Source organism: Aedes aegypti, chromosome 2, assembly GCF_002204515.2.
Source record: "Aedes aegypti strain LVP_AGWG chromosome 2, AaegL5.0 Primary Assembly, whole genome shotgun sequence".
Classification (NCBI taxonomy): Eukaryota; Metazoa; Arthropoda; class Insecta; order Diptera; family Culicidae; genus Aedes; species Aedes aegypti.
Genome location: NC_035108.1, coordinates 309,020,013 through 309,043,701, shown reverse-complemented (window position 1 = coordinate 309,043,701; position 23,689 = coordinate 309,020,013). Strand labels below are relative to the sequence as shown.

The 23,689-nt window shown below is 37.5% G+C and overlaps 1 protein-coding gene across 2 annotated transcripts; it reads right to left on the bottom strand.

The window, feature by feature from the left end:
• Positions 1-970: 970 nt before the first annotated feature.
• Positions 971-23,470, bottom strand: LOC23687443 (CD109 antigen). 2 transcript variants are annotated; one of them, XM_021845649.1, is made up of 10 exons: positions 23,353-23,470; positions 23,106-23,298; positions 22,367-23,039; positions 21,667-22,313; positions 21,405-21,608; positions 4,258-4,300; positions 4,061-4,169; positions 1,389-3,234; positions 1,173-1,326; positions 971-1,105 (listed from the first exon to the last, which is right to left on the bottom strand). In XM_021845649.1, exons 1-10 carry the CDS (start codon positions 23,424-23,426, stop codon positions 1,017-1,019), a joined length of 4,032 nt encoding a protein of 1,343 aa, XP_021701341.1. In that variant the 5' UTR covers positions 23,427-23,470; the 3' UTR covers positions 971-1,016. The 2 variants fall into 2 exon arrangements, 1 of the variants encoding a protein (XP_021701341.1); XR_002500650.1 differs by having other exon boundaries at positions 977-1,105; positions 1,173-1,345.
• Between the last annotated feature and the right edge of the window lie 219 nt (positions 23,471-23,689).

Sequence of the window (23,689 nt, the reverse complement as noted above, 5' to 3'; positions counted from 1 at the left end):
TTTGGTATGTACAACTTCGGCACTTATATAAGTGTTCATTAGCTTTCTAGATCCAAATACCAAATGTAGGCTTATAAGCATGTGAAGATAGTCTGTGCGGGAACCTTCTCAAGTTGGACAATAATAATCTTGATATATTGTTTCAATGTGCTTATCAATAAAATATTAAGTACTATTATTAATCTTGGACACGGAAAGATAGATAATTGCACAGTTGGTTTTATGCACATATAACAATTCATATAACAGAGCATTCGCAATATGTTCTCCTCATCCTAATCAGAAATTTTAAAGGATATCAATAACGACATCAACCTCGATGGAGTTTAAACAGTCAAAAATAATTAATTTGGCGATTTCTGATGGTATTTCCCATCGCATATTGAGTAATATGATTTATGACCGCTTCGTAGAATAAATGGAACCACTGTGCGTTGTATCTCATCATTAAACTGATATATAAACAACCAAAACGTTCTACCACTAGCGGCATCTTGTAAGTGTTTTCCGAACTAATCAGGTTTTAGGCGGATAGATCTCATTTAGTTGATCAACTTTTTCAAAGGCACCAATTTTGTATCTCATCGCTGAACTGGAATATAAACGAAGCAAATATTTGTATGCCGGAAAGTTGTTTCATATGTTGCTTATATATGCGACATTTGTTGGCGTCTGTGCGCCACCTGGTGAGTTAATTTTGAATTAAAATTGCTACCAAGTGGAAGTCAGCAGTCCTATGATCAACTTTGCAGAAAACAGTTTTCTCCTAAATCCCATTATTTTCAAGATATTTGCACTACAAGTCCTCTTTATAGGACGCTGGGCGGATATGGATTAATGTTATTGTTAACAAAATGTTAATAAATGCTAAATTAGGTTTACCAAATTAGTATGATAGTGTTTTCTAACACAGTACCTGGATATAATAAATTAATGTAATGTTCGGAATGATAATAATAAAGAATTAAAAAAAGGGTTTGCATTTCAAGTTTATTTACCATTTCATAACCAAATGTTCAATTTCCACATTCAGGAAGACAATCGTTGTCACAGATCTCACATTTGTCAAGCTGCTTGCCATCAAAATGTGTTATCGCCACTCGAGCTAAAATTAAACAATATAGATGGAAACTTCAAGCGTAAGAAACATTCCTACTTTCAAAACTACTCACAATCATCGAAAAAATCGTAAACCCTCACGCTGCCGGGGATTTGTTGTAGCACATCGCTCTGTCGAAAACTGGTCACTGGTATACATAGGAAGTGTTCTGGAAGTGACTCAAAATATAACCATAGGGATGCATCGTCGTACTTCGTTGTGATTTTCTGTAATTGAATTTAAAAACTGTTTAAACGGAGTAAATTTTTGCGAGTCTTCCATAACGTACCCTAATTGTGTCCATTTTTTCAAGTTCTTCTACCGATTCGTCAAGGGCGATATATCCGCTGGGAAAGGTGATTTCCATCAGTGCTAGCTTAGATATCTCATATGCTTCACTGGGCTTGAATTTGGCGCAGATTTTGAGATCGAGATAGTGACTCGTGGTTGTGTCCAGAGTTTGCACTTTAACATCGAAGCGCGGCCGAAGGTTCAAAATGTTTGTCTTGTATCGATAATGGATGCTGAACGTTCCCGTGCCAGTTCCGTTCACCATAACTCTAACCTTTCTAACGTTCGATGGAAGAGATACGTTTTGTACCGTTAAGGAGGTTTCTGGATTGATGTTGAGCGTGACTAATTGGTTCGACTCTCGAGATATGGATACTTCGTAATTGTTTCTATTGGGGGAAATTCTCTTGCTATGTTCTGCAATGGCTTGAAGTCCAATGAACGTGGTTTCGATGTTGTCGGGTCCAAACAAATGTCGCTTACTGATCAGCCACCTCAAAATTGGTAAGGGATCTACGAAATCGCCCCGTTGGATATAACACAGCAATGCATACGCTGTAGCTTCGGCAGTGTTATCGTCATTCCACCAGCGAAATCCATTGTTACTTTGCGAATTTTCTAACAGCTTTGAAAACGCATATTCCTGTTTGTATTGAGCAAGTTGTAGTGCATAAGCAGTTAATGCAAGAGCATAGCTGGATTCCAAGCCTTGTATTTTAGAGACAAGGTATTGCGTTCCTTTGTCGATTATAGATTTATGTTTCTCAGAAATTCGATCGTTTTCTAGAAAAGCTACCAAGGTATAAGCTGTCAGGACAGATTTCTCCGTATGCTTCCGCTGTAATCCATATTCTGGTATATTTCCAAGTTCGGTAAAACTCCCATCCATCTTTTGCTGCTGCCGTAGCCAATCATATGCGTTTTCAATGACCTTTTCATCCACTGTAATAAACTGAGAAGCTTGATGCAAAGTCTTCGCCACCAAAGCAGTTAGAAATACACTCCCAGCATTGTCTTGCTGTCCAAACATACTAAATGATCCATCGTTGCGTTTAAACTTGAGTTGGTTTTGATAGCCCATGCCTAAAAATTTTATCGCGCGGTTTCTCAAAGGTACATTCACTTTTCCTACGCCAACCATGTAATCCAACAACACTAAATTTGGAACCATTTTGAGTACATTTTGCTCGCCACTCCCTGTAGGCATCCGTATCATTTCGTCCAATCCGTCAACTGAATCTCCTAGTAGATTCCCTTGTACCGAAAAGTGAATCTCTTCCGAGTTCACATCAATATGCCTTGGAATTTTCAACTCCAGCTCGAAAGATTGTCTATTGTTTTGTAGCTGTATGAGGCGTTTCTCCGTTATTGAGTAAGGCAAACTTTCAGGAGTTACACGCAGCAATTGCTCTGTAGAATCAGACGCCTCCGTGGTTTCTGCAATTACTTTGATCACAATGTTTCCCATTTTCTTCGGTTTGATCTTGAACAATACGGTGGTAGCTGAGTTTGCTGTGACTATAACATTTTTGGCCTGGTAGCTGACATCTTTTCGTCCTCGATTATCCACGAACTCGAATTCTTGTCGACTGTTTTTCAGTGTGACTCCCACATATGAGGTATCGTTTAGTACGCTGAATATAGCCACTTTAACGATGGCAACTTCGCTCTTTTTGATAGAATTTGGTACGTTGATCGTGATGAAGAACGGTTTTGAAACGGCGAGTGCAACGGGTTCATCCTGTACGCCAAGGCCATGTTCTGGACTAATGGAAAATGCTGTAATTTCCCAATTGGTGATGGAATCTGGTACGATATCGGCGATATGGAGTTTACCATCCATACTGTTTGGAGAGAAAGAAAGGTTAAACAAGTGGTAAAGCGATATACCGTAATCCGGGGTAACATTGATCAGTTTTTAGGATATTTCTTAAATATTTAATTCAAAAATGCAAATGTTCTGAGTTTTATATTTTTAAAACAAGTACTGCCACCCATAGCTCGTGACTTTATACTGTATTTTGTTTTTCGGATGATTTAAGCATGTTTACAAAAATGTTTTAAATGATTTTTTCATTTAGCTGATATGGGGTAATATTGATCATCCATGTAAACAACGTTCGGTAGTTAAATCATGGCCCCTGGAGCCGAATATGATGTCCAAACGCTTACATCTCATTTACTTTTTGAGTTATTTCAAAATTAAAAACACCTCGAACAGCGGAACACGCCTAAAGGTAGGCAGTTTCCTAAGGGAATTCTTCATTCTAAACAGTAATTCGTTAATGTTGCCTAATTGAACATACTTATAGAAGTTTTGACAGCGGAATCGTTTTTGGCGATTCCATTTTTAGTGAGAACCGCATTTTCCTTGCTCATATCTCTTACAGAACCTATGTGAGACATGAATCTTCGGTAGTGTGATCCTTAACCATTGAAATCATTGTTTCGCAAACTTGACATATTTACGCATAAAGTTAACGCAATTGTTGCAAAAATCTTAATTTTTAATAGCTCATAAATATAAGAAAGAGAAGCAACATTCATGCAGTGGAAATGTTTCATCAATTAATGATGATACCAACTTATTACGAGATGAGTCATTCCGATCAATGTTACCCCGCTGATCAATGATACCCCGTTTTACGATATGTTTTTTTTTATTTCTACCCTGTTTTCTGCAAATCCAACCACAGCCATGATTCTGGGAATTCCTTCCGAGGTGGTATATAGGCATCCTCTTCATCTGGCACAAAATTTCCGAATCGTGCCGTCAGTGCTGCATGTTGACAATATATATGAAAAAATAAAAACACAATAATGGTTTCACGTTCGCCATAATTGGTGAAATATGACTTATTACATACCTGTTGGAATAATTCCATTGGTAATCAACTCCATTTCTGATATCTGGAAAATATAATAACATGGACATTGTTTTAAAAAATAGAAACATTGGTGCTTATGATTAACAAACATCGGCAAGGAGATATTCAATACAGCTGAATGATTCCATTGATTTTTATCGTAGCAGTCGTAAGCGAGCTAAATTTTTGTCGATCAACTTGAATATTTTAAGAGGGACACGGAGAACCGTGTTTAATAGTCAGGGTTCGATTCTCAACAGATCCAGTCTATTTGTTTGCATCGCGGATGATATGGACTTTATCAGCCGAACATTTGAAAAAGTGAAGCAGTAACATTCAACTGGTATTGAATGGATTAAAGACGAAGTACCAGCTAGTAGACAAAGCCGAGTGCGACACTTAGGAAGCAGTGTGACAGTTTGAATTTGTGTTCGATTCATAATACTGTGGTCAGGGAATGTTTGAAAACTCACTGCCAGCGTTGCCAACCTTCCAGATTTGTCTGGAATATTTCAGATTTTCGAGGCCCTATTTTACAGAAATCAGGAAGATCCAGATAAAATTTAGTAATTAACTTGTAAGGTTCTCCATACACGACATACACGAGATCCAGATTTTTTCAGACAAATTTTCAAAATCTTTTTGAAAAAAATGACTTGGCATCTCTGCTCACTGCTGTGCCAAAAACATGCGTGCCACTGAGAAATTAACTGTTCGAGTATATTCAAAGCAAGGAGCAGGAGACAATTTGTTTTTGTGATACACTAAGCAAAGCACAATCTCTACGATTTCAATCTCTTTCGTGAAAGCACAAAATTCACTCTAGGAAATTTCAGCAAAGTATGCTTTAAAAGCGGACAAGCTGATGATGATGTCATGTCTACCTATCTCAAGTGATATGCCTTATGACTCTGGTACCTTTTACTTGTTCGTACCTACGGATTTTCTGAGCTATAAATACTGGCTACCGTAGGCACAGAAGTGAGACTTCCCTCACTGTGGACTGATTAACATATTATTTTATTCTTTATTTGCAGGATATAAAAGTGGCGACGAGGATCATGGAAACGTGTGTTGGCGATTATCGTTTTTCTTTGAGGTGGCGAGTTTGCCAATTTTATTTATTTGATTGTGGTGAAATTACCAATTTGAGTTGAACTAAATTGTTCTTCAGAGCTGACGAAATTGTCGTATATTGTGAACATAGTTGTTCTTTTGTGAAGCGACTGCTATATTGAGATGAACGAAATTGTTCTTTAGTGTTGACGAAGTGGTCAAATTTAATGTTGAGCAGAGCAGTATGAATCCAATGATTTGAATGTTGTAGTATGAAATAAATACTTTGAAGTTACAGTTGTGGAATTTGTTGGATATATTTTCGATTGTTCGTTTTTGTAATGTGAAGGCGGCATTTTAAAGAGTTGTTAGAAAGTTTCTAAAGGGGAAAGGACTGTCATGTCTACCTATCTCAAGTGATATGCCTTATGACTCTGGTACCTTTTACTTGTTCGTACCTACGGATTTTCTGAGCTATAAATACTGGCTACCGTAGGCACAGAAGTGAGACTTCCCTCACTGTGGACTGATTAACATATTATTTTATTCTTTATTTGCAGGATATAAAAGATGAGACAACACCAAAGCCCATTGCGAATCAGCACTTCCAGAGTGCAATGCAGAAAAATAACTCGTGCACGTCTCCTTCGAATTTAGGGTGCTTTCTCGCAGCAGCGCGTGTATCACCGAAAGAGATTTGAGTCGCATCCCATCCCTGTACATTTGATAAATGGCTGGGCATGACGTATAATTGATACCACGCGTACCTGTAGGAATAAAATAGATCCCTCTGCGCGGTCCTTAGCCTCCTGCCCAGCTACTCGAATCCTTACCTTCTTGCGGTACTGACCGGAGTACGGGCAACCTTGGGGAAGATCGGGTAACCAACTCCGTTGCGAAACTTTGGTCGTATGCTACGAGGGAAGGGGGGTTTGCTTCTGCAACCTGGAGCGTCTATAGGGGGAGATCCCCCAGTACCGGACACTTAAGCCACTAAATTCATAATTCGAAAAATATTGATTTTATGGGCTCGTGTTACCCATTTATGATAAATATTATCATTTTAATAGTGTACAAATATAAATTTGAAAATATAAATATGAATTTTGACATTGTGTTTTGATGATGTATTTTAGTACCAAATTGATCGATCTTGAAAGGTGGCACCCAATACCGGACACGATCTGGAAATGCCTCGAATTCTGTAAGTTTGAACATCATTGAATGTGTAAACTAAAGAAATAGTTTATAATTACCAATTCAATGCACTTGCAACATTTACAAAAATAATTTGAGTTTTTCTTAGTTTGCAAGATGTTCATCAAAAACCTCTTGCATGTATGATGAAAAATAGCACATTTGACGATGTTGTTCTGAATGTTCATTCTTGTTAATTTTATTGCATGTTTGATACCATGATCGACGAAACCCATGAAAAATGAAAGTATTTTGAGACACTGGTGCAATAATTACAATGATATCATATAACAAATCAAGCTGTCCGAAACTGAGGGACAGGAGGTGCATAACCAAAATTGTAATTTGTCAATATTTACTTCAATTATGGTACAAAATACATTCATACTATCAAATTAGGATTATGTTCAATCATTCTTGCGGGATCCAAAGTATTTTTTCATATTCAAAATAATTACTAAATAGGCTCAAAATTAAGAAGATACGTCAATTTTTTAAAGATTTTCAAACCTTTCTACTTTTTTAAAAAGGGATGCATATTTCAAGGATGTGTTATTCTACGCAAACATTAGTCTACATAATAGCTTTCTTTTCTACTAATACACCATCTTGATTGGACCATGATTTCTCAATGTTTCAACTTTGTCCGGTATTGGGTGCTGTCCGGCACTGGGGGATCTCCCCCTACTCCATGTTAGGAGCGGCTCACAACTAACGTTGAGCAAATTTGACCAGAACATCAATGCTACTGAATCGATACGAATTTGATATGTCGAATCGATTCATCGATTAAATCGAATCATTTGAATCGACGTTTTTCAAACGATAAGAATTTCAAAATCATATGGAAATTTGCAGAAACAAGCACTCATAATAAGATCAAATTCAGATGCTTTTGATTTAAGAATTCCTGCAATCATATAGTGTTTGAAATCAAAAGTTGTACAATAAGTACTTAATACTCAATTCAAATCTAGGTTTATGATTCATCAGCTCATTCATCAATATAATAAATTTCATTCCTTTGAATCGAAACAAAAAATCTAATAAAGAAATCGATTCACTCGATTTAGAATGCTCCTTACATCGATTCAAAAAATCGATTAATCGAAACGAAAAAATCGATGTCCGGAACATCGATTCAAAATCACCCATCGCTACTAGTGATCCTTTATAGAGAGATAAGCGGAAGTGTTGATTTTGCTCGACGTCGAGAATATTACTGTAACACGGACATGACTTCCTCATTGCTAAAAAGTGTATTTTGTTTCGTTATATTTAGATCTTTGAGCTACATATCCAAACTAATAAACAGCCGAAAAAATCAATAACTAAAAATCGCATTGACAAAAAATTTATAAATAAAAATATTTCAGTTTTTGCTTCATGCAACATTACTTTTACCGAAATAATTTCAAGCGGATTACATTACTCTTCAAGAAAAGTTCAAAACTAACATAACGCATGTTCGTTTGGCCCACACTTTGACAGCGAGTAGCGACTCGATTGGCTCACAATTTGACATAAATATCAGCTTCCGCGAATCTCTCTTATAAACGATTACTAATCGCTACTCACAACAGCGTCTGTTCCCCATGTCAGGAGCGGCTGATCATCGTCCGAGTGCCAGAGAAAGATTCTTAGCTAAACTGTGCAATAAGGCCCTCCGAACATTTGGGGAGAATGGTCCTCCGGAAATCTAGGAGGTTGCTGTCAGGCCCTGCAAGCCAGTCGTAAAAAATCAAGCAATGAATAATCAACGAGATAATACGGACCGGCAAAATCAGCGAAGACCACAGTGACGTAAAGGGACTAGCGATTGGAAGGTCGGTACGTGGAACTGTAAATCTCTCAACATCATCGGGAGCCAGGTATCAGAAGGCCGGCTCCAAAGGCACGTTCCCCATCAAGGCAACACACACGAGCTGGGAACAGCTTTTAAAGTGATGCAAAGGTGCGTGAAAGGGTGGTGACTGATCAATGAGAGAATGTGCAAGTTGAGGTTCAAAGGCCGGTTCTTCAACTTCAGCATCATAAACGTAAACAGCCCTCACTACGGAAGCACTGATGAGGATAAAGACAGTTGCTCAAGCCACGACGTCAAAATCATCATACGAAATCTTAACGCTCAGTTTGGCCAGGAGGGATTCAGACCGACTATAGGAAAGTTCAGCGGATAGATTTTGCTGCCTTCAAGAACATGGCCATTCGTAGCACCTACTTCCAGCACAGCCTTCCATTCCGACATACCTGGAGATCAGCAAAGCAGACAGAATCACCTATCGACCACGTTCTGATTGATGGACGGCACTTCTCCGACATTATCGACTTCAGAACCTATCGTGGTGCTAACATCGATTCTGACCACTATCTGGTGATGATTAAACTGCGCCCAAAACTCTCCGTCGTTAACGACGTACGGTACTGACGACAGCCCCGGTATGACCTAGAGCAACTCAAGCAACCGGATGTCGCAGCTGCATATAAGCAGCACCTCGAAGCTGCATTACCGGAAGAGTGTGAGCTGGATGAAGCCTCTCTTGAGGACTGTTGGAGAACAGTGAAAGCAGCCATCAACATTGCAGCTCAGAGCAACGTCGGGTACGTGGGACGGAGTCGACGGAACGATTGGTTCGACGAGGAATGTAGGAAGATTCTGGACGAGAAGAATGCAGCGCGGACGCTGCAGGCTACAGACTTGGAACATTATAGACGGAAACGGCAACTGTAAACCCGTCTCTTTCGGAAAAAACGCCGCCTGGAGGAGGAGTAGTGCGAGGAAATGGAACAGCTGTGCCGGTCTCAAGAAACACGTAAGTTCTATCAGAAGCTCAACGCATCTCGCAACGGTTTCGTGCCACGAGCCGAGATGTGTAGGGATAAAGATGGGATCATCTTGACGGACATGCGTGTGGTAATCGAAAGGTGGAAGCAGCACTTCGACGAACACCTGAATTGTGCTGAGGGCACAGGCAATGGGCACAGTAATGCGGGCGGAGGAAACCAACCAGCCCCCACTTTGAGGGAGGTTAAGAATGCCGTTAATCAGCTCAAGAACAATAAAGCTGCTGGTAAGGATGGTATCGGAGCTGAACTCATAAAGATAGGTCCGGAGAGGCTGATCATTTGTTTGTACCGGCTGATAGTCACAATCTGGGAAACAGAACAGCTACCGAAGGAGTGGAAGATACGAGTATAAAAAGGGTGACAACTTAGATTGTGAAAACTTTCTATCGGCAACCATTCTAAACGCGGCCTACAAAATACTATCCGAAATCATCTTTCGTCGTCTGTCACCTGTAGTAAACGAGTTCGTGGGAAGTTATCAAGCCGGTTTTGATGACGGCCGATCGACAACGGACCAGATCTTTACTGTACGGCAAATCATTCAAAAATGTCGCGAATACCATGTTTTCTGCATCGATTTAAAGGTGGAATACGATAGTATCGACCGCGTAGAGCAATGGAAAATCATGGACGAGAACAGCTTTTCCGGGAAGCTTACGAGACTTATAAGAGCAACGATGGAAGGTGTGCAAAATTGTGTGAAGGTTTCAGGCGAACATTCCAGTTAGTTTGGATCCCGCCGAGGACTACGACAAGGTGATGGATTTTCGTGCCTGTTGTTCAATGTTGCACTAGAAGGTGTTATGCGGAGAGCCGGGCTCAATAGCCGGGGAACGATTTTAATGAGATCCAGTCAATTTGTTTGCGTCCAAGACATAGTACATGCTAGCTGGTAGAGCCGAGTGGCACAGGGCTCGCTTAGGTAGCAGTGTTACGATAGACGGGGATACGTTCGAGGTGGTCGACGAGTTCGTCTACCTTGGATCCTTGCTCACGGCTGACAATAACGTTAGCCATGAAATATGGAGGCGCATGATCAGTGGAAGTTGGGCCTACTATGGCCTCCACAAAAAACTGCGATCAAAAAAGATTCACACCCGCACCAAATGTACCATGTACAAAACGCCCATAAGGCCGGTACCTAGTCCTCTAAGTGCATGAAATGTGGACAATGCTCGAGAAGGACCTGCAAGCACCTGAAGTCTTCGAACGTCGGGTGCATGTTCAAGTGTTTTCAATGACACATTGTGATTCCATGCCACAAAAGTTTTCCACTATCAACTGATTTTTCATATGCCCAAGTGCTTCAAGGCATTACAGAGCTAATTTCATCATGAAACCAAATTAGTTATTGTAGCACAGTATTCTGGTTGGTTTGGTGAACCCATGTCCTCAATATACAGATTATTTTACATGCTACTGATTGCTACCTGTTGTATAGCGAAGCGAAGCATACGTCAAGAAGTACTTTACGAGTTGAGTTTTCGGTTATGGGAGGCAGTGTAGGGAATAAAATAAATTTAACGACGCAGTGCGCATCGTACCTTCGTGCTGTGCGTACACGAATTCTCTCTGCTCTTGGAAGTTTTCTTAAAAACTACCTAACGCAATAAAACAGTACTTTTCAGTGCTACACAAACGGTACTTTTCAGTGCTAAAATTAAAAACGGTCCTTTTCAGTGCTACTTAAACAGTACTTTTCAGTACTATTTTTTCTACTATTGATCCCTTTACGATCCTTGTTTGGACCCGTGCCTTCGATTTTTCGTTGGACCCGTTAGCGAAAGCTAGCGGTGGTAATCCTTCTTGGACACCGTCTAGGGAAAAAACCTCTCGAAGGTCACGTCTTTCTCGTTTATTAACTAAACATGGTATCAACAACTAACAAAAGGAAGGGTGAATCTCTGAATTCACTACTTCCTTCCAAAAAAGTGGGTTTTAAAACTGTCACTACACGTGGCAAGAATGGAAGAAAGGACGCTTCCCCGGAATGCGAAGTTTCTTCCAAGGGTGAAATGAATAATTGTATCGAAATGAGCAATCAGTTCGATGCTCTAGACAAATTTTCCGAACACCAAATCGAAGCAGCCTCTAGCCCAGGCTCTTTTATTCAAGTGAGGAAGCAAAGAGTGCCGCCTATCGTGGTCAGTTGTTCCGAATTTTGGGGATTTAGGCAGGAGATCTTGAACTCCATTAGGGGAATCAAGGTTTCCTTCCAAATCGCAAAGAAAGGAGACTGTCGCGTTTTGCCGGAAACTCTTAAAGATCGTGAACTTCTTCTCAGACATCTTGAAGAGAAGAAGCACAAATTTTTTACTTATGACGACAAAACTGAACGTTTGTTCAAAGTCGTCTTGAAAGGTCTCTCAAGTGACTATAAGTCACCTGAAGAGATCAAAAATGGAATAAATGATTTACTTGGATTTTCCCCAGTCCAAGTAATCATTATGAAAAAGAGAACCTAATCTGGCATTGTTCGGAAAGGGCTTTCTCAAGAATATTATTTAGTTCACTTTAACAAAAAAGAACTAAATAATATTAAAGCTTTAGAAAAAGCTAAACTTATGTTCGATGTCCGTGTGACGTGGGAACATTTCCAGAAACCTGGAGGAAATTACCAGAACCCCACTCAGTGCCGTCGGTGCCAAAAGTGGGGTCATGGTACAAAAAATTGTCGCATGGATGCTAAATGCATGATTTGCGGAGGTTCTTCTCACGCTAAGGACGACTGTCCTGTGAAAGAAGATACCGTCAAACGGGGTAACTTGCAAGAGGGGTGAAACTTGCAACACAACGACATGCAGTGCCGTAGCGTGCGGTTGGCCAGGTTGGCACCCGCCAAGGGCGCCAGCTCTGAGGGGGCGCCAAAATGCGTGACGCACTTGGCTAAACTTTGGGAGAGACATATCCAATGAGTACCAGATTCAAGGTGAAAAATGGAAAACATTACTGATATTTTAACAATATGCGTTGAAATCATCTCAGAAGATTACATTAATCATAACTTGAAAATTATTGAGATATTTTCATGAAATTATCAATATATAATAATTGAATCTATATCGATATCTACTAAATAGTTTTCTAATATATTTCCTATTTTTCTATTCTTCAAACTTAGAATACGATTATGTTTAACAGACAGATTATAACTACCGTTTTGTCTCAAATTCCGAACAGACTCATATTCCGAACACCCGCTTTTTGTATGGCGATTTGGTTGAAATGTTTCACTGAAATATGTCATCAAATTACTTGGAAATGGCAGTCAATTGCAATTCAATTTAAACATATTTCAATATGTTTTAGACCTCGGGAATAGTGATGATTCCCTAGCTCGAGGCTAGTAAATCCAGCTCAGATTAATATATTTGCGAAATTTTTATTTTGAATACGATTTATTCGTGCTGTTCGGAATTTGAATCAAGGTGTTCGGAATTTGAATCAAGGTGTTCGGAATATGAGACAGAATGAACACAGTGTTCGGCATTTGAATCAAAATGTTGTTCCATACTTTTACATAAAAACAATACCAAACACGTTAAAATAAACATTTTTACCGGCACACCCAACAGCTAACAATCAGACTTGACGAATGAATTGAAATTTTCACAGATATCATATAATTTATGTCCTTGAGATGCGTTTGAAGTCACGCTTGGCCTTAAGTGTTCGGAATATGAGTCAAAACGGTACTTTTCTTTTATTTTTTCTAATAAAATAACTTCATTACTTTGATATGAGATTCCAAATAAGAATAAACAAGGTTCTTTTTATAAATCAGAACAAAATATATGAGCATCATAAGGTACGCTTCCTCTCCTATGCCTTTTAAGTTGAAGTATAATTGTCACTCTTCAGCAAAGTTCGCCAAATACAACTAATACATTCGTGGATCAGAATTCTGGAAAAAATGTCTACGTAAATTGGGTACTGTCGTTATATATAGTTGAGTAGAGTTCTTACATTATCTTAAGCAAGTTTTCCACAACATTACAAGGATTGATACAGGATGCTCTGCAGAACTCCACAGAATTACAAATAGGAATCTCACACAATCGGGGTCTTAGGGAAACCAGTGCATTTTTTGCAGTTTTTACTATTAATAATGAAAGGTTTTTGGATGTCAAACATTCTGAAATTTAGCTTAACGATAAATTTTTATGCGAAGAATTTTTTTACTAATTTTGACAGTTTCAAAAATCGTGCATGACAAATAGAACAAAGCTGTTGAAAATATCATACCCTAGTCAACCCCGGTCACTGAAATTGAATGACATATCTCTTAATTCTATCATAATAAATTGGAAATGGTGTTATTTTGATATAATACTTTTGATGAAATACTGAGCATAAATCTGTGAATATCCTGACTGCAATAATCATATTGTCTGGGGCACAATTTTCAAAAAATCTCCTGGCAGGTTCACCTTCGGAATCCTGAACAGAATGAATACACCAACTTTACGTTTATAAAAATTATAGAACATAAATAACTAATTTTGGCGAACTAGTCAAAAACTTTCAAAAAGCTAAATTTAACAATATTTAAATTTGTTATGAATATATGCTGAAAATATTTAAAGCGTATTATTTTTTTCTGAGATAAATATGTGTTGCTGAGAGTTTCATTTAAGAGTTCAACTGTTGATTTTCGCTGAAAAATATCCCAGGAATTTCCGAAAAAAAATCGACGATTCCAAGAAGAATCTGTGTAAGAATCTGAAATACTAGCTGAGTCTCCAACAGACGTTTTATTTTTAGTCAATGCATTTGATAAAAATATAAATCGCAAATGTTTGCCAAATGTAAAACTATTAGATGTTTTTGCAGGTTTGTATCATGTCAATTTCATGGAATTCTAAAACAGTTCATCCAAAAACAAATTTATGATTTCGTTCAAATTTTATCAACAGTTTAATGTAATATTAATATAAGGGAATACTTAAGCTTTAGCTTGATACTTCTTCAATGTTTTGGTGAAGTTCATATAGACACAGAGGTAGTTTTTGAGTTTTTAAAAGAAACCTTTTGAGTTTTTTATGGTATGTTTAACGTAAACTTGTTTCATGAAAAGATATCGATAAATTTTGACTTTGACTTTGACAAGGGGGCGCCCAAATGGTGGTTCGCCAAGGGCGCCATGAGGTGACGCTACGGCTCTGACGACATGTAACTGAATTGACGTTTTCTAAAGCATTAAGTTAAATTGTTCTAATTTGTTACACCGGTTAATGACCTTAGGTATAAAAAGAGACGTTTTGGTGAGGATTTTGGTATTATTTCTACTTTGGTTGGTTTGCTGGAGGAGAAAATCATATCACACGTTTGATCGTATAAAAACAAGGCGGAAAATCGTTCCTAGTACCATACAAACGGGTTATAAATATAATTCTAGGTATTTGCTTTTCGCTACAGTATTTGATAGTGTACAAAAGCACTATAAAAAAGTTTAGTTAATTTCACGTTTATACACTGAAAATAATTGAAAACGTTTTTGACTACGCTTGTGGGGTAACTTGCAACAGCAATTTTAATCTCAATGGCAAGATGTTTTCTGCCGCTTGTCATCAAGAACACATGAAAAAGCAAGATTGACCATTTATTTGTAGAATTGCATTAAAATGGTTAAACCTCAACCAACTTATTACACGTTTGGTAGAAAAAAGTAACATTAATCGCATTATTATTGGAATTTATTATTTTTTATTCGTGAAAACTATGATTAATTCTAAAAATATGTTTCATATGTAACTTGTAGATCATTATGAACTTTTTGCATAGAATATAAATATAGCTATTTCCAATGACCAACAGAGGCCATTTCAAGACATGCGATCAATATATGATACGTTGCTTTGGTTAAAACATGAATGAAAAATATCTTATGTGAAGCAAAACCTTAAAACCATTGCAGTTGAATAAAAAGTAGCACTAAAACTTTTAAATGGCTTTCTACTAGCCGTCAAGACTTGTGATTTGCTAAAAATTTCCACTTATGGAACAAATAAAATACAAAATTAATCGATTTTTTAATCGTATATGGTCAATACTCATAGTTCTATCAAAAATAATGATTCTTCAAAAATGATGGTACCTAGTTTCTGTTTATTGTCATGTTTTTACTGCAGTTAATTATTTAATGATTTAAAAAACGGTATTGATAACATTTTTGATAGTCAACTTCAGTCTGTATTGTGTGTTTCATGTTACCCCACATCAGGGGTAGCATGAAAAAATCATATTTTCAGCCCCTCCTGATCCCAGGAAAACAAATTTTAATAAAATAAATACCACATGGCATTCTTTACGTAGCGATTAGGATACCAGATTGTATTTGGTTCATCTAAGTCCTTAAAACTTTCGTCCAAATAGATTTGAAGTTGAAAAGTGTTGCAAGTTACCCCGTTTGACGGTACCAGAAAGTTTGAATGCGCCAATTGCAAGGGCCCTCACAAAGCTAACTTTTGGGAATGCATTTCACGCAAAAGAGTCGTTGAGGCTCGTGCCAGGCAGATGAAGGATAATATCCGTTACGATAACGGTCGTTTCCGGAATTTACCTGGTAGAGTATCGAACAATGCTCATTTTTCAGTTAACGATCGCTTGATTAGGAATCATACCCACCAGGAAGATCATAATCATGCTCATTCACAAACAAATTTTAATTCGTCGGGTAGCCGTTCGAATCTTTCAATTTCGAATGTATCTACCCACGGTAAATCCTTTGCTGATATCGTAGCAGGTAATTTGAACTCTTCCCCTGTTCGTTCCATGAGTACCCATTCTACTTGTTTCAAACCAAATGGAAAAAACCCTACCGCCACAGGTAACTCCTACCCCGCTTCCTCGTCTACTGAAAATTCCAATGGGAAATCATCAGATGATATGTCTGCCTCTGATTTTAATTTTCTAACTGAACAATTGAATCTAATGATTGATGCAATGTTCAAAGCCACCACTATGACTGAAGCAGTCCAAGTAGGTGTAAAATTTACAAATAAAATTGTTATTGGATTACGTTTTTCTAATGGATCCAAATAATAATTTAAATATTTTAAATTGGAATGCTCGTTCTCTGAATGGTAAAGAGGACGAGCTGTTTAATTTTCTTACAGCTAATAAAGTGCATATAGCAGTTATTACCGAAACTTATTTAAAACCTGGATCCAAATTTAAAAAAGATCCTAACTTTTTTGTTTATCGTAATGATCGACTTGATGGGGCATGTGGGGGAGTTGCAATCATCATTCATAGGCGTATAAAACATCAACTGTTTTCGTCATTTGAAACTCAAGTTTTTGAAACTTTAGGTGTTTCTGTTGAAACACAGTTTGGTAAATATACTTTCATAGCTGCCTATTTGCCTTTTCAATGCTCTGGACAGCAAGTTAATTTGCTCGAAACTGACTTGCGAAAATTGACTCGCAATAAGTCAAAATTTTTTGTCATTGGTGACTTTAATGCCAAACATCGGTCATGGAATAATTCTCAAAGTAATTCCAACGGCAGAATTTTATTTGATGAGTGCTCTTCAGGATATTTCTCAATTCAATACCCTGATAGCCCTACCTGTTTTTCCTCTTCTAGAAATCCATCGACGATTGACTTGGTCTTAACCGACTCTAGTCATCTCTGTAGCCAATTAGTTACTCATGCTGATTTTGATTCTGATCATGTCCCTGTTACATTTCAAATATCGCATGAAGCGATTATCAATCCTATCAGCTCCACTTTCAATTTTTTACGAGCCGACTGGAATATATATGAAACGTATGTTGACTCTAATCTTGATGTTAACATTTCTTTAGAAACTAAAATTGATATTGACAATGCTCTTGAAACTTTAACAAATTCCATTGTTGAAGCCAGGAACATTGCAATTCCAAAATGTGAAGTAATATTTGAATCCGTGATTATAGACGATGATCTTAAACTCTTGATCCATCTTAAAAACGTGAGGAGAAGGCAATTTCATCGCACTCGTAATCCTGCTATGAAAATTATATGGCAGGATTTGCAGAAAGAAATCAAGAAACGTTTTGCAGATTTAAGAAACAAAACTTTTGAAAATAAAAATTCTCAACTGGACCCCGGCTCTAAGCCCTTCTAGAAATTATCTAAACTCTTGAAAAAACCTCAGAAGCCAATACCGGCATTTTTTTTTTTAAGAGAACATTTTTGAAAATGCCTGGGAGACTGATTTGGAGGAAGTGAGAACTATTATTAAAAAAATCAAAAACATGAAAGCTCCTGGCGATGATGGAATTTTCTACATCCTCATCAAGAAACTTCCAGAAAGTAGCTTATCATTTTTAGTTGATATATTTAACAAATGTTTTCAATTAGCATATTTTCCTGACAAATGGAAAAATGCTAAGGTTGTTCCAATTTTAAAACCAGACAAAAATCCTGCAGAAGCTTCTAGCTATCGTCCAATCAGTTTGCTTTCCTCCATCAGTAAACTTTTTGAAAAGGTTATTTTGAACAGAATGATGGCCCACATCAACGAAAATTCAATTTTTGCCAATGAACAGTTCGGATTTCGCCATGGACATTCGACCACTCATCAACTTTTACGTGTAACAAATTTGATCCGTTCCAACAAATCTGAAGGCTACTCTACTGGTCTTGCTCTTCTAGACATAGAAAAAGCATTCGACAGTGTTTGGCATGAAGGTTTGATTGTAAAATTGAAAAACTTTAATTTTCCAACATACATTGTTAGAATAATTCAAAGTTATCTGTCAAATCGTACACTTCAGGTTAATTATCAGAACACCAGATCTGAAAGACTTCCTGTAAGAGCTGGTGTTCCCCAAGGCAGCATTTTGGGACCAATGTTATACAATATATTCACATCTGACTTACCTGAGTTACCTCAGGGATGTCAAAAATCTTTGTTTGCGGATGACACAGGCCTCTCCGCCAAAGGACGAAGCCTGCGTGTCATCTGTAGTCGATTGCAAAAAAGTTTGGATATTTTTTCTTCATAATTGCAAAAATGGAAGATTTCTCCTAATGCTTCCAAAACTCAACTAATAATATTCCCACATAAACCAAAAGCTCTTTATTTGAAACCTTCAAGTAGACATGTTGTCACGATGAGAGGGGTTCCAATAAATTGGTCAGATGAAGTTAAGTATCTAGGGCTCATGCTAGATAAGAATTTAACTTTCAAAAATCTCATTGAGGGCATTCAAGCCAAATGTAATAAATATGTAAAATGTCTCTATCCCCTTATTAATAGAAAATCAAAACTTTGTCTTAAGAACAAGCTTTTGATATTCAAACAAATTTTCAGGCCAGCCATGTTGTATGCTGTACCAATATGGACTAGCTGTTGTAATACCAGGAAGAAAGCTCTGCAGAGAATTCAAAATAATGAAAATGATTCTGAGGCTTCCTCCCTGGTATAGTACCAATGAGTTACATAGAATATCCAATGTTGAAACATTGGAACAAATTTCAAATAAAATAATCAATAATTTCAGGCAAAAATCGTTACAATCTTCTATTGCCACGATTAATGCGTTATATGTTTAGGTTAAGTTAGGTTAAGTATATTCAAAGCGTTTTTTTTTTCTCTTATAAGCAGGTGAAATCAACTCACCTGTAAAAAATCTGAACTGCTACGGCAAATGAAATGTAATATGTTGTTAACAAAATGTTAATAAAATCTTATATTTGTTTTACCAAATTAGGATGATAGTGTTGTCTAATAACACAGAACACCTAGATATAAGGAATAATGAATGTAATGTTTGGTATGATACTAATAAAAAAATAAATAAATTTAACGACGGAGAAAGCAGCGATACAAAATGGAAGAAAATAATGCAAAGTTTAGAACATCCGTTATTATTTTGCTGATTGGAATTTAAAATCATAGCATTTACAGAGCTTCATTTTAAATGTATGTTTTTGTCAGTTTGAAGAACTTTGTGTAGCTTCCAAAGTATTTCTTTTTCGTTTGTGAAGGATCATGGCAGCTGGTGTGTCTTCAAGCAAAGTTCACGATCGAAAAAAAATTAACTTATAAATCTTCAGTTTGTGTAAGATTCAAACCATATTATGGTAGGACTAGCAGGTAAACAACAGGACCACAGACTAATTATCGATATTTTTGTAACCAAAACTATAATTTAAGTAGAATCCATGAACAACTCTGTTTTTATCATATTTAATATACCTTTTTAAAATTATACCCCTTAATTTTGAATTCCATTTCCCCGAATATCTGAAGACCATCACTGCGAGTTCCAGTTCCAAGAATGGCATTACTTCGAATTCCGTTATCACGAGACAATGTGATTGAAGGTAATAATATATTCGGGACAATAGCATTCAGCGTAACAGTGCGTTCAGTGTAATAACACTTGGGCTAATGAAATTCGGGGTTAAGGTTCAGAACCTCCTCAAGAAAGTTTTGATACTTAAGGAAGACATGTAACATTAAGCCCTGCAAGTGCTATGATTTGTAAATCAATGAAACCAAATTAAAACGCATGTTTCTTACTTCTCTTACGCGTATTTCAATAACTAAGGCTTTCTCTTTACGAGTTAGCTTGAGAATGTGTCAATCAAACTATACATTTATTTCACTATTGTATTTATCCAGGGTTTTTATGTGTTTATGTAATAAAAAAAAACCGGGAAACCCAAAGAAAAAAATGTAGCTTTGTGCAAAATCTAAATGAAGTAAAGTTTGCAACAAATGATCACAAAAGTATTGGCAGTGGTCTAGGGTTCTATAGTTTGGCCAATAGTCTATTACTCAGCGATTGAAGTTTAAGTTGTAGGGCAGTACAAAGCTAGCCGGAACAGCCGAAGGGGTAGCTAGTCGGGCTATAACAATAGTTTTGAATAATAAGGCTGATACAAATATTAATTTTCTTTTATGTCACCCCCCCCCTTGGAAAATCCGAAAATTTTGAAAAGGAGAAAAAAAAAAGATTCATCATTTTTTTGACATCAGTTAGGTTATTTCAATTTACAAAGTAAAAAACAAGTAAAATAATGATCCACAGGACGATTAAAAACAGTTTAACAACTATCATTAAAAATAAAAATTCGAAAAAAATAACTTTTTTTTCATTTTTATTTTTTTGTTCCTTATTTATTTTTATCCCCCCCCCTCGTACCTTCCAAGTGGTCTCGGACATAAAAGAAATTTAATATTTGTATCAGCCTAATAATGTCACAAAAATGGCTCCGTAATGCCTTACAGCGCTTGAACATTTGAAAAATTATAAAAAATATGAAATTGCACAGTTAATTAATGATCATGCAGGCAATTCTTGCCTGAGGAAACTTGCTGTTAAAAGGTTTTACCGTTTTGATTTGAGTTTAATAACATATATGAAATACTTTTGTGACATGTAAGTGCTATAGGGGGTGACCCATTTCGCATAAAAACGTTTCGCATAAGGACGTTTCGCCTAAAGCAGTTTCATATAAGAACAGGTAGCATTTTAAAGAAGGCATATAATGCTCTTTATGCCAAACGTCCATTAGGCGAAATGTCCACCCATAATATTATGCGAAACGTCTTTATGCGAAACTTCCCACCCCCAGAGCAATGTGTCATTGACATTATTTGAACATGCTTATCGGTATTGAAATGCCTTATTAATCTATTTGAAATTTGTGTTTTCAATAGTTACACCTCAAAAAGGGCGTAACTCCAAATTTCATCTATTTTTCCATATAAAACTCTACAAAAAACTAAACAAACAAACATTGAACCAAATTTCGATGGTTTATTACTTCTGATAATCAGGGCCAATGAAAATCCGTTTAAATGTTTCATATTTTCGTTAAAAGAGACTTATACAATCAAAAGGGCGTAACTTAAAGACGGGCCCTACGATTTTTTTTTTTAAATTTTGCCCAGACATGTAGATTAGCTATACAAAACGACCGGTGAGAACCGATTTGATGGAAATTTTTTTTCTGATAATAACGGTTTCGAAAACTCTTAATGTAAATCACAAACGTCATGATTCAGTTTTTGCGCAGTGCTCATGGTTGCTTAGTTTACTTACATCATCATTATCACCTTCGATTTCATCTGAGAAAGTGCCAATCTCATCCAGCACGCTCTGTTTCGTGATCTGATTTCCATCGCCTAAAAGCCAAGCTCCCCTATCCACTGCCAACAATCCAACGAGCGAGTTTGGTGTAGATTCGACTTCCAGCTGAATCCTACTGCCAGGTTGAACCTTTTCGTTAGGTAACGTTACATTCACCTGGAACAAGGATCATGAATAAGTAATGAATTTCGAAGGATCCTCTTCAATCGCATACCCAGTTTGGCAAACTGCTTATCATCAGAGGTACGGTGTCCTTCAATATCAGACCATTGTGCATGCTGAACACAAATACCTTTGCGTTGGGAATCATTTCCGGCGTCGCAGTGATATTGAACTGAACGCTATCAGTGTCATCGAACCGCATTTGCTGAACGGTTTGGATTTTCCCCTTTGCAATAATTTGATACGTCAGATGATTCAAAGCGATGGATGACTGCACCTGAACCATGATTGGTGTGTTGAGGGTTAATTGCTCTGTAATTATTGATGCCTGAATCTGTCCGGTGGTACTGAAATGGATTCTCTGCAGTTCAAAATGCTCATTTGTATCGCGGTAAGAAATGTTAAGTTCAATATGTGTGACTTGTTCAGGAACTTCCAAAGTCAATGGTACAGTTCCATCTGACTCTGGGTTCAAGCGCATTTCGCTAGTGTTGTGATAGCCATTTGGTCCGGAGTAGACTACATTCACAAGGGCTTGATGATTTTCAATGGACGTTAGACGTCTTCCATTTTGATCTTTGATCTCTACAATGCAACGATACGGGTGTCCAGGAATGAAATACTTCGAGGACTTTTTGAGAGACAGTCGGTACGATTGGTTGAAGATGCGAAACATATTTGTTGCTTTGATGTTCTCTCCTAAAAATATACATTTTCAATATGATTCTAATTGCTTGATGCTGTATATTTACTTGTGTATTGATCGTGAATTACAACAATCACTTCTACAGGAATAATTTCATCCACTATCGACGTTTGGTGTAGTAAATCTATCATGCTAAAAGATAATCTAATTTTTCCGTTTATCTTTGCAGTTTTTGATTGCTTTTTTGGTCCGTTGACTGTAATGGTGGCGTTTCCTTTCACAGGTCTGCCAAAAATGTACCTCGCTTCGACATCCACGCTGAACTCTCTGTCCGATACAGTTGCCGGTTGTGGCGTACTTACCTTGAGTTCATACTTTGGTAACTTGTAGTCATCGACTAGAAACGAAAAGGTGTGATCTTTCCCATAGGCATTGGCTGTGATCGACCAGTTGCCAAGATTGGGCTCGTTGGAAATTTCCAACTGAGATTGAAAAACTCCATTTTGAAGCATTGCATACGGCCACACCTTGATTTCGTTTCCATCGGGGTCTGCCAGCGTAACGTGAATAGCTTTAGGTTTGTGCACTGGCTTCGTTGCTTCATCTAGAAGCAGGACACGAAACTTTATTACATTGCCAGGTTTGTAGATAGGTTTATTCGTTTGAATTAGTACGGTGTATGCTTTGTCAAGTACTGTGAGAGGGATTGTGAGGTTCACTTCGCCGCCCGATCCTGATAGAATATTCAACGAGAATGAACCTGGAGGCAAAGTTGTTGTCTACGAGGCAGAGAATAAATTGTTTTTAAGGCTGTAACTTTAGCAACTCATAATAAAATTACTTACATCAATTTCGACCAATTGAGTTTGACTTCTTTTCAGATGCACTTCTTTAATAACGTTGGCGACCTCGTCGTTTTCCGTGTAACCATCGATGGCCAGGTGCAGTTTGGTAAATCCATTGAAGTCATGTGTAGCAATAGACAGCTGGTAAGGATGTTTGGCTCGTAGATATTTTGGCGCCAAAATAACGTAATTTCTAAAATTATCATCATAATTAACAATCCTAAACAAATCTAGAAACCATTCTCACCCAGTTGTCTGGGATTGTGTGTATACAACTGATAATAGCGCGCACAAAAATGTACATTCACCGTACTTAACCATGCTTGCTCCGCGGATCCCCACAGACTGGTTGAGTGCAGATCAGTCTTAGGAAAGCGAATCCAGCGAGTAGATAGTTTTCAGGGTTGAAATAGAAATCTGTTTGAAGGATTAAATGTTCTGTAGATATTCTGATTCCGACCCTGAGCGTGTTGTTTGTAGCGAATAAGAAAACAGTGATTAATCATTGGTACACCCCAGCACGAGGGAATCCCCCTAGGTTGAAGGTGGGTCAAGACGCGTCGAGCAGGTTATCACGGGCATGA